This window comes from Adiantum capillus-veneris, chromosome 18 (genome assembly GCF_014529385.1).
Source record: "Adiantum capillus-veneris isolate H3 chromosome 18, ASM1452938v2, whole genome shotgun sequence".
Taxonomy (NCBI): Eukaryota; Viridiplantae; Streptophyta; class Polypodiopsida; order Polypodiales; family Pteridaceae; genus Adiantum; species Adiantum capillus-veneris.
In genome coordinates, this window is record NC_140948.1 from 59508875 (window position 1) to 59521111 (window position 12237).

The following is a 12237-nucleotide window of genomic DNA, read 5'->3' on the forward strand; positions in this document are numbered from 1 at the left end:
TCCCCTCCTCCTGTCCATTAGGAGGAAGTTGTTGGTTTGGAGCTCGGCACGGCTCTCTTTGGCAGGCAGAGTTGCCAGGTGTTGTTGGCTACTATGTGGTACATCACGTCTTGCTGGATCTTCTCGAGCTCCTATATGAGCCTGCTGGAAAGGCTCATCAGAAACTCTCTTTGGTCAAGGCGTGACACTCAGCTCGCTCGGGCCAAAGTAGACTGGCAGGTCATCACCTTACCATATTCTTAGGGGGGGCTGGGAGTGATTGACCCAACACAGCAGAGTAGAGCCCTTCTTGGGAAATTTGTGGTCAAAGGACTACTTCCAAGGGAAGAGCCTTGGAAGGAGTTGTTGCTTCACGAATCACCAACTTCGTGCTCAAGTGCCTCATGCAGGAGGCCTTGGAGCCCCTCCATCAGGTGGATCTTTACAGAGATGCGTAGAGTTGGTCTAAGCAGGAGGATGGAGGACCGTTTTTCTGCGAGTTTGCTTAGATCCTTGGAGTTGTTAAGGAGTGTCCTAGAGCAGCATCAGCCCACTTGCATGGAGGAGCGCTTGAGACACCATGTGACACCATGTGGGTTCAATATGTTTGCCACGTGGCAGCACCTCATCCAGTGACCCCCCCAAGGGGTTTCAAAATATAACCAGTCTGTACACAGTAGAGGGTGGTACTAATTCAATTACCTGTTAAATTTACATAGAGCATGGAGAAGAAAAGAGAGCACAAAATGCATCCAGCGACTAGATCGTCTCTGTGCACACGAAGACCGACACACTATAGGCCCCAAAGACTGGCGCCCTTTCGGTATTTCTTTATTCAATTGAAAATAGACGATCCGAACACTTGAGTTAAACTCTCACCAAGCTGTTCAAACCTGTCAAGGGCTGAAATTGCAGGTTTTCGACCTGATTTCGGCAGCATAACGGTGGCAAAACCCCTGAAGGTCAAAATTACACTTCTAGGACAGATTCCCTTGTATTTTAGAAGCTTTTTGGTGAGCTGTAGTTGAAATTCAGCATGCTGTAATTTACTCTTCGGCCACTGACAAGTGCCCAAGCTCGTGTATGACCACCCCAAGGCCTCCCCGGTGTTAATTTGCAGTTTAGGTGCAACACCGAAACCTGCAGGAAAACACAGCAGGCTGTAATTCTTTGTTTTTGATTGTTTTGAGCGGAGCGAACACGTCTACGAGTGTCCCACCCGCACACAAAGGAACAATACCCCTGAGCAAGTGTTGGAGTTCCGAGCCCGTGATGTGGGGTCTCACCCGAGCTTTACAGGAGGGACATTGGATTCCAGAGCCAGGAGCTATGGGCTCCTAAAGTGGCAGGAAAAAAAAAATTGGAAAAAATTTGTGAGGGTTTGTTGTCACAGAATGTGTATTTTTCGTGTTTCCTTCTTTTAATATGTACTACATATTTATACTTATTTATTTTTACTTGTTTTTCTCGAAACCCTTGAAAAGGTGCAAGTGGACATTGCATGGTGAGTGTGAAATGGTTGCGGCCGAATGGGTTTCTCACATCGAGGATCTAGGTCGGTCACTCAAGAATTGGTCGGTAGTTAGCATTGAATCTTAATGAGTATGGAAGCTCGTGTGCACCAAAATGAAATTTGGCCACTCGTCAAGCCACTAACAACTTTATAAGCTAGTAGAGGCTAGGATATTAAACCAAAATGAGCAAAGTGGACACATGGCTGATCTGGAAGCTCTAGGACACGTCAGCAAGAGGGGGTGCCCGAGAGAGAGAGAGAGAGAGAAATGAAATGAAATGAAATGTTATATTAACGTCTTCAAAAGGCCAAAATGACCTATGAGACCTATGAGAGAGAGAGAGAGAGAGAGAGAGAGAGGGAGTTTGAAGCTCATAAGTGAATTACAGTGTGTCAGTAGTGGGTGCAGGTTCACAGCTTTAATGGAGAGCTTGCCTTTTCCTTTGTCTCATGTAGGGGATGATTTTCTCTCGTGCATCTCTTTCTCCCCCTTACACATATTGTAATGCCCCACTAGTTGGGCTACTTAAATGATCATGTACAATTCTGTGGGTTTTATGCGTGTTTGCCAAGGCAAGAGCCTTCTAAACAGGATCTGGATTAGCTAATTGCTAATCACCCACAGGCATGCACAGTTCCATCTCGAAAGATTGTGAATTTGGAGAGTTTTCTCGCGTGAAAACTTGTCCACATACTCCATGAACTTGAGCATATTCTTGAGGATGTCCACAATGGTCCCACTGGTGGCCATTACCCTGGTCACATCACCGCTCAAAAAATTCTACTGAGCGATCTATGGTGGCCCTATGTATTTAGGGATTCAATAGCTCATTTCAAAGTTTGGACCGAAACCAAGTAAGTAGTCCAACCGTCCCCTGCGAGTCTCTATTGCATGGTTACCCTATGAGAGATGGGGTTCAGACTTTGTGGGTCCAATTTCTTCCCCGGCTCAACCAGGTAATCGGAAGTGTCCGCTTGTGGCTACAGATTATGCAACCAAGTGGGCAGAGGTTCTGGGAAACAACTGATTGCACTAGCAATACTGTAGCAAAGTTTTTGTATGAAAATATATCGTGCAGGTTTGGGTGTCCCCTCGAGATCATTAGCGATTAGGGCAGTCACTTTCTTAATGACCTGATTTCAACTTTATTGGCTAACTACAAGATTTTTCATCACAAATCTTGTGCCTATTACCCTAGAGTCAATGGGCAAGCCGAAAGCACGAACAAGGTTCTTATCACCCTTCTACGGAAAGCATGTCATCTCCATCTGGCATCATGGGCTCAAGCTATCCACGGCACCCTCTGGGCATACGCACTTCTTACAAAGCCACAACCAATCACACTCTAGTTCAACTAGCCTTCGGCTTGGAAGCCATAGCTCAGTTTGAATTCAACTCAAGATCTCCTCGAGTAGGCAGTCCGCGTGTCGATTGGGGTATGGACTCTGCCTATGTCTCTCATCTCTCCCTTTTGGATAAGAGCCACAAATTGGCTTCCCAGGCTCTGCAAGCAGAGCAACTCCATCGCAAATCATGGCATAATAGTTATCTTCGCAAACCACAAATAGTACTAGGCTCGCATGTGCTACTCTATCAGACAATATATCAGAAAAAGGCAAAGAAGCTGGCTCCAGCCTGGCAAGGGCCATATAGAGTACAAGAGATTTTAACACAAGGAGCAATACAATTAGCAACTTTGGATGGTGTTTCCTTCTTGCTAAATGGCTCAAGAGTAAAATGCTATTATCCCTCATAGTAAGCCATCTGTAGTTGTTCTAATTAGTTTAAGTTCTAGTATCCCCATCCTCTCAGCATCCCCCTTCTCTCCATTCATTTAACCTCACCCAGAGCATGTTTCCCTTACAAACCCATCAGCCTCTCATGCGTCCATCTATGTCCCAACAATTCCTCCCCTTGAACTCATTTCCTTCCAACTGCAACCCAGTGTGCTCCGTTCTACCCTACAACTTCTTGTATTTGGATCCTTGTTTCTATTCAATTTTTCCCGCCTTGTTGTATTGTCAATTGGTTCCCACAATTGGTTCTCTGATCGGATATCTTTCTCATGGAACTTCCACTTCACATTGTCATTGGTATTACTTTTGCAGTGTCCTTCGCCATTGTCTTTGTTATTTATTCCACCACTTCCTGGGTTCGTTTTCTCTCCATAGTTCCGGATTTTTTTCACCTAGAATCTCTCAATGTAAAAACCCACTTGCCGTGTTCATCTTGGCGGTATTACTTTTGCAGTGTCCCTTCGCCATTGTCTTTGTGATTTAGTTTCCACCACTTCCCCTGGGTTCGGTTTCTCTCCATAGTTCCGGATTTTTCTCACATGGAATCTCTCAATGTAAAAACCCACTTGCAGTGTTCATCTTGGCGGATTTCCTACGTAAATTCTCTTTCCAGTCTTCTTCTTCCCATCACTGAGGTTTCCTTCTTCTTCTTCCCATAGCTCTTATTGTGTAAACGATGTCCTTGGTCACTCTTATAGCCGGCGTCCTCTCTCAATTCTGCACACTATATTTGGAAGTCGCAACAGTTTTTTAATGTTTGTTCTTCAACCTCATCAGTATTCGATCTTCAAGGACTTCTTTTTTCTCTGCGCATTTTTCCCTCTCTACGTGCCCCCACCCCCTCGCACCTCTCTACTCTACCTTGGCCCCTACCCTCCCCATCGCCCCTCTCTACCCTCGCCCTAGCTAAACCCCCTCGCTTCTCTCTACCTACTTTCGCCCCTACCTACCCACCTGATCGCCCCTCTCTACCCCCTCTCGTCCCTACCCACCCCCTTGTCCCTCCCTACATCCTCGACCCTACCCACCCTCTCGTCCCTCCTATCTAACCCTCACCCCTACCTACCTAACTCTCGCCCCTCTCTACCTACCCTCATCCCTCCCCACTCCCTCACCCTTCTCTACCCCTCGTCCCTACGCACCCCCTCGCCCCTACCTACCACCCCCCGTCCCTACCCAGCAATCGCCTCTCCCCTAAAACCCTCGCCCCTCTTTGTCCCACCTTGCGCTTCTCTACCTTCACTCGCCAGTAACCCCTCACCCCTATCCTCTTCAATTTCGCCCCTACTCACCTCAAACTTGTCGCGCTGCTCTCTTTCTCTCAGCTATTGACCAGTGTGGCGACTTTCTGACAGACATTTAAGTATCTTCAGACAGGTCTACCTTACCTCCAGGCTGCACACACACAGGTGTTATTGAGTGTTTTCAGATGCTCGTCCGATTTTGAAAGTTATGTATGTATGCTATTGTGGTAATTGGAACCTGTATGTAAGCTATTGTGTGTGCAAGAGCAGTATAATGTTTGCTAGCAGATTGCTGAGTGTCACTTTCTGGCTTGTAACCACAGAGTTGGTTACTGAGGTAATATGGCAGGCAGTAGTAGGCAAATGCAGCGGGAAGCTTTGCGAAAAAAGCCTACTCGTCGTGACTGACAGAGTAATTTTGAAGATGAGGCAAAATCCAATCAAAGCATCCATGGTGATTGAGATGACTGCCAGTGAAGCCAGTGATGAAAGCTACAGAGTACCCTCTAACATGGTTGATTCGGATTCCAGCTCAAAGTCAGGGCCTTCCAGCACCCAAGAAGTAGAACCCAAAGGCATGAGACAGGAAGAACGTCAAGTGTTACGCCATGAAATTAGCAGGCTAAATCCAAAAGTCAGGCAAAGTTCACGTTGAATTTTCACGTGGAGCTACCCAATCCTTCTCTCAAGGATATCCTTTCCAAGGATCAACTGCAGAAACTAGGTCTGACTGCATTAGCGGCTACAGATTTACCCACTTATGTGCTGGGCTATGGTTCACGAAATTTTGAACCGTTTTCCCTTAGTGCGGGGTCACAACCTTACCGCTATGCGGATTGGTAATGCACTAGGAATGACCACCATTCCGTCTTTGAAGCCGGCCTCTCACACATACTCTCAGCTTTTCAAAGATACCACCATTCAGGCCTGTCAGGAGTTGCTCCATACTGATCACCCAGACTATGCGCGAAATAAAGAGTTGTGGGTTGTCTTTAAGTATTACTTTTAACTCAGAGATGCCAAAGAGTCAAAGAAAAGTTGCGAGGTGCCCACAATGTTCTCCCACTGTGATGGCCTCTACTATCTGATCCACACTATACCTTGTGGATTTCACCAGATTCTTTACACATCCCTACAGACCAAGGCCAAACGATTTCGAGTGCAGGTGCAATCTGTACAGTCAAGCTTTCAGTGTTTTGCAGCGCCTATGTTGGCTTGGGTAATCAATATCCATGTTAGCCTTGTGGACGTGGATGCAAATATGCAAGGAATGCACTCAAAAGAAAAAGGTAAATCTCTTGCCAATGTGGCCGATCCAACACTTCAGAAGAAAAAGAAAAAGAGGGCCAAAGTGGTGAAGGACACAATAAAGTCAATACTGGCATTGCAAGTATCAGAGAGCCAGAGGACTAGGGTGACTCACCTTGCACCTGCACGCCGCTTCTTGTCTACTTCCGCTTCCTTGTTCTAGTGAGCAAGTGCTCTGCTTGGGTCTTTCAGATCAGATTCTTCATGTCCTAGCTGCGGCTTTTCCATCTTGTGCTCCTCTCCCTTCTTCTCCCATCTTCACTCCTACCAGAGTGACTGTCTCCCATACCCCGCCTGCAGCTCGCTCTTCCCCTCTACCTATCTCAGTTACATCCACTCCACATGTCTCGGTTACACCTACTATGCATGCTACAAGTTCACCAGTTGTGCCACGTACTAGCCCTGCCCTGCCAGACACTGCTGCGGGATCTTGAGCAGTGGTGGACTCTACCTCGCTCTTTCGGCTCTCTGAGGAGATACTGCAAGAGGATAGACATGCTATTGCTACCATTGAGCTTGGAGCAGAGAGATTGGCTGCTACTCACTAGCGCCAGTCAGCCACATATGCAGCTATGGAGGGGTCTCTGCGTGTTGCAGAGAGTGCGATCGCCGATAGAGATGCTACTATTTTTGCTTTGCGCCACGCATTGAAGAGAAGTCTAAAATCATTGACGGCCTCTGAGCTCAAGTGCAAGGATTTGATGCTACTACACGGCGATATGGGGGTTCAGGCTCCAGTGGGTATGGGGTATGAATGGACGGGGCCAGGGACATAGGTCAAGACTCCTATCGGGTATGCACAGCCAGGTACTTCCTACACATTTTATGGGACCCTCTACACAAACTCCTATAGGTCAAGCGTCTTGAGTCTGGCATCTTGAGTTCTTGCACAGTGTGTCTACACCATCCCTGCACTTTGGAGCCTCAGCACCCCCATTGTACCTACGAGTTTTGGGCGTGGAGCTGATTGTGCTTCCATGCTAGAGTCTGTACTGGTTCATTTGAGTTAGTCGAGTCCCATGCTGTTTAGGTTCTATTGTTGAGTCATTGTGTTTGCCTTGTTCATTGTCTACAGTGTTTTTCAATGTTTTCATGCTGTTGGAGTAAGATTTTACGCACATTGCACTGAGGAGCACCCACTGTAGAGCGCACGACACATTATCTCCACTACAATGATATCTCTCAGCATAAAGTGTAACAAGAAATAAAGTCTCATGCTAGGTAAATCCCTTTCTTGAATAGCTCTAGAGCTGTAGGCTACAACTGGCATGTGGCAGGATGGTCTTTGCTCAGCGGAGGGTGTCCATCAACTACCTGAAGTTGACTGTTTCTGCTTCATCTTTGTGCAGTGTGCAGGAACCAAGTTACTTTGTGCCTCTTATCTACAGCTGGGTTTTAGTCAGCATTAAGTTTTCCAGGAGTGCTTATGTTTTAAAGCACCCATACAAACTAGGACCTGAAGTCTTAATTAGAGTCTTTACATCAGCAAATTAAAATGGTGGTGACTCAGTTTTACTCATCCCTACTTGTGTATCACAGAGACGGTTTTAAGTTGTAAAATATTATGCCTACATGTAAATTTGTTTTATTAGCTTGAGGTGCCTTTTCTCTTGGTGTGAGCTCATGTTCAGCACAGGTTCTAATTCAATTTGTAACAAGGACTTCTCATTGGATTGTAGCAAAGTCTATGCACTCTCAGAAAGTATGGGTGTTTGCAAAGGCACAATTCCCATGGCATTGTGTTGTGTGGTGGTCATTGTAGGAAAAAGATGATGGAACAAAGCAAAGCGCAGATCAGATAAGCTGTATATGTTCATCCAGTATCTATCTAATGGTGGGCCGAGACTCTGGAATCCTTCATCGGTTTACGCTTCCTCAATTGAATTTGGAGAGCACAGATCTTTTGCAGTGCAGACCGCAAGGTACACGTTGGTCCAGTAGTTTACCAGTAACATATGATTCGTCATTTTTGTGCAAAGGTAATCCTTCGTGACACGTCAATAAAATATTTTGATACTGAAGTGAGAAGCATGGATCTTAAATGCTACAGCCATGGAATTAAACTGTACCTCCACACGAATGGCTGTTATAGACATGAATGGGATACTGAGATTCTATGATTTGAAAGCTGCAACACAAAGGAAACATGAGGTATGAAAGAATTGATCTTTTTGAACTGAAATTTTTGATTTTTTGCAGTTGAACTTTATAGTCTAGGTATGGGGTGAGTGTACCTGCACATAGGGATAATAAACCAAAAAAACACAAGGTGAGTGTCCCTCCCCTTGTGAGAAAGTATTGTAGGCATAAGAATGAAATAACAATAGAAATATGTTACCGATGTTTGTACAAATGTCTTGCTTCAAGGTCTTCAAACACAGCTGTTGCTGAGCTGAAAATATATTCCAAATTGAAAGCAAACAGGCAAGTCCTAAGTGGCACTCTTGATTTTCCTTTTGTTCCCTTTCGTGCTCAAACAACTCCAGGACAGGAGATTCTTTTTTCCCCCTTCATTGCTAAAACTCTGAATATAGTAGTTATATGCTGAGCTAGTTACCGATGACACAGGCTGTGAAATTGTGATGGGATGGGGAGTAGTCGATTGGCACTAGATAGTTGCCTATTATCTACATGTGTGAGATCTCTGGGTACCGCCACCATGTTAGATGAATTATCCTTGTTATCACTCATGCATTTAAGTTATCAAATCCACTTGGATTGCAATCTGATGGGTGTACTTCTTTTCAATGCTCTCTTTGGAAGAGGCTCTACATAGGACCCCTTTGGTATCAAGATGAAATCAATCAGAGCTAATCTGTGTGTCTCATTTGAAAACTACAGAATGAGGAAAGTATCACCTGTCTGGATTTTGAGCGAAAAGATGTATGGAACATGAAATGGGCAGATGACAATGCTGAACTTCTTGCTGTTATGGAAAAGTCTCGGATGTATATAATACGGGGTACGGAGCTTGAAGAGCCTGTCTTGTGTACTGCCTATTTATGCTGCTTTCATGCCCTGAAGGTGCTGGTACTCTCATTTTTATTGATTTTAATTGTGTCTTACAAGAATTGTAGGTGTCTTTACACAAGAAAATTGTTGTTCTTGTATGCTGGTAAGTCATGTTTGCATTTATCCTGTATTGCTGCTATTTTTACAGGGTGGTGTCCTTTATGACACGCAAATAATACGTGGCCATGGGGCTTAAGTGTCGCTGCTCAAAGGCACCACCACTGCATGCCAGAGAGCTTGCATCATAACATTGCCAATGTGTTCCACTGAAGTTAAAAGATCCTAGGATACATGGATCGTTGACAATTGGCATATAGTCTACAAGCATGTTCTAGTAAAGAGGAGAAAGAGAGAGAGAGAGATTAGATGTATCTAATTGGGAACACAATAGCCCTTTTAGAGACTTGAAATACTAGAGATGTAGCTCACTCTTTTGGGTTGAAGGAGACTTCTCAAGTGCATCCCATGTTTCATGTTAGAAGGTAGGAGTCCACAAGAGAGAATTTTTTCTCGATGCCTTCATGGAGCTCATAGAGACACCGATAGTTTCACATGAACATAAAAATATCATAGGATAAAGGGATCATTGCAGTCATCACATAGCTCAAGCATGTTCTAGTGAAGTGGAGAAATAGAGATTAAGGTGCATTTGTTTGGGAATGTTGTTGGTATAGCCAACGAATGTCAGAACTAGAAGTGGGAACAAGCCAAGCTATGGGCTGGAGCTGTATTGTAATACAGGATGCCAAAGATATTTCATACAATTACTCTATTGAGCTGCTTAGAGAGTTTGGAGGACCTGTAGGGGAACTTGACTCTGCATTCTAGGGTGGAACCTTTGCTGGAGCTGGCCATATTTCAATCATCTTGAGAAAATTTCTTAAATTGATCCTGTTGGGATCTTATTTCCCAACAGGATCAATAGAGCTTAAGGTGCATTTGTTTGGGAATGTTGTTGGTATAGCCAACGAATGTCAGAACTAGAAGTGGGAACAAGCCAAGCTATGGGCTGGAGCTGTATTGTAATACAGGATGCCAAAGATATTTCATACAATTACTCTATTGAGCTGCTTAGAGAGTTTGGAGGACCTGTAGGGGAACTTGACTCTGCATTCTAGGGTGGAACCTTTGCTGGAGCTGGCCATATTTCAATCATCTTGAGAAAATTTCTTAAATTGATCCTGTTGGGATCTTATTTCTTAAATTGATCCTGTTGGGATCTTATTTCCCTTTAGAGGAGCTGAGGAAAGTGGCTTGTCTATAGGTAACTGTCCTGAAAGATTGTTAGAGGTGTGTTATACAATTCTTCTGAAAATTTTCTGAATGGTTTTTGCGAGAAAAAAATGTGTTGAGAGCATGTGAATAGGTAATTGTACATAAAGATAGTCAGAGGTGTGTTTGAAATTGCTCTGAAATTTGTTCAAGTAGCTTTCAGAACAGGAAGTGTGTGAGAGCGTGTGTGTGTGTGTGCATCCTGCAATTCCTCATTTTGGAGATTCTTGACAATGTTGGCATCTCTCTTCATAAGCTTGGTTTTTTCTTGAACTCGTAGATTCTTGCCGTTCAAATGGACGAGATCATGCAGCAACCTGAAAGCCCCGGAAAGCAACATTTGTTCTTTTATGAAACAAAATCCTTGCGCGACACACAACAAATACTGGAAGCAACCCAACTGCAAGATGTCTTTTTCTACATAGAGGAGCATTCGCATCCTAGACTTTGGGTTACTCTTGCTGAACATGCACTGCAGAAGCTTGATCTTTCAATTGCAGAGAGGGTATGTGCAAGTAAATGACCCCAAGCTTTACTGCAGTTTCTCTGTTCATGTAGCTTTAAAGCTTCACCTTGCTCTTAAACATAGCTGGTTTACTACAACAGGCATTTGTCAAATGCCAGAACTACTTTGGTGTACAGTTCACCAAGCGAGTTCACTCTTTGAAAGAGCCAAACGAGCAAAAAGCAGAGGTAATGTTCTTTTGTTTCTCTTGACCATTGAGCTCCATAATCTAATTTTTTATTCATATATTTGAAAGAACGGGTGGTTTTGAATGATTTAAGGAGATTTGAAGACAAAGCTGGTGCAGCCAATCAAGGAATTAAGCTGCGCAAGGCTTTTTTGTGCACCTTCCCTTGCATGGGCCTGTGCTTCTACTTGCCCTGTTGTCCTGATGGTGCCCTCCCTAGAACGCCTTTGTGTACTTTCTGCTCCTGTTGGATATTCTTGCCTTGATTCTTGCTTGCGTGCAGCTCTCACGACTGCCTTGCACTGGCCATTTCACACCTTCTTTTCATGGTGTAACCATGTCAGACGTAAAGTACCCTTTTTTTCTCTTACAAGGTGTCGTTTATTTGCACATGCCTGCCACTCACAATGTGCAAATAATTTAAAGAGGAATTTAAGGATCGACCAAGGTGGTCAAGAGGGTCCAAGACCAGGCATAAGTGGCGAGGGGTACGGATGCCGAAGGCCAAGGATATTGCCAAAGGAGAGCAAGCAAGGTATGAACAAGGCCAAATACCAGGTAAGATATGAACAAGGCCAAGTAGCTCTCAAAAGGGAATAATTGGATGGATGGTGAGTTTTAATCTGTGCCATTGAGTTTTAATTAAATTGATGAGTGCGAGTGTTTCGGAGGAGAGGGTCGAGGAGGGATGGTGGAGTCGGCAGGCGGGGGAGGAGGGGGAGCCGGTGGTGGCGAGGCTGAGATGGAAGGAGTCTCCTCAGGAACATCCTATTGTAGAGGATCGAATCGGTTCCTTGTAGGAACCCAATGTTGCTGGCCTGTTGTAGGTCGGCCACCAAGGGGGCCTGTGTGACGAGTCTGTCCCTGACGACCATGCACCTGCTACTAGTCATCAGTTGACTGGGTGCCCGTCTTTGAAGAGGCTCCATCTGGTGCAACCTGAGTCTCTGTGTGTTGTGCCTAGCCAACCTTGGTAGGCTGAGTTTGTGGCGCGGGTCAAGTTCTCCTGCGAGGACAGGCCTTCGCAAGATGGCCCATGTGTCTGCATATAAAGCACTGGTTGGGGAGTTTCAAATACTCCACGGTTTGGTGGGACCATCCACCACTTACCCTAGGCCGTAGGACTACCTTTGGGAGAGTATGGTTGTCCCGAACCAAAACACATGTTGTAGGTATGCATGTTGCCTTGGCAACGATTGAAGTTGCATGCGCAGGGTCTCCAAGACTGTCCCAATCTCGGAACCAATCCTGGATAATAGCAATAGGTACTCTCTCCTTGGGCCGGGGAAAGAGACCGAGATGGGGAAATCTGCTTCTTCAACAAGAGCATTAGAAGCTAGGTCGAAACCATGACATCACTGTCAAAAATGATCCTTGACTGCTCGGATGGCTAGTGGGCTTATCGAAATTACCTTGGTGA

The 12237-nt window shown here is 45.1% G+C and overlaps 1 protein-coding gene across 1 annotated transcript in view; it reads left to right on the forward strand.

Annotated features, from left to right (window-relative positions):
• The window catches only part of LOC147435734 (uncharacterized), a 254651-nt gene that overhangs the window by 132589 nt on the left and 109825 nt on the right, over positions 1 to 12237 (forward strand). Inside the window, exons 10-14 of the mRNA XM_086488033.1 lie at positions 7604 to 7763; positions 7892 to 7992; positions 8683 to 8865; positions 10406 to 10630; positions 10732 to 10818. Coding sequence (XP_086344159.1) covers positions 7604 to 7763; positions 7892 to 7992; positions 8683 to 8865; positions 10406 to 10630; positions 10732 to 10818 — 756 coding nt within the window. The remainder of the gene's footprint in view (positions 1 to 7603; positions 7764 to 7891; positions 7993 to 8682; positions 8866 to 10405; positions 10631 to 10731; positions 10819 to 12237) is intronic.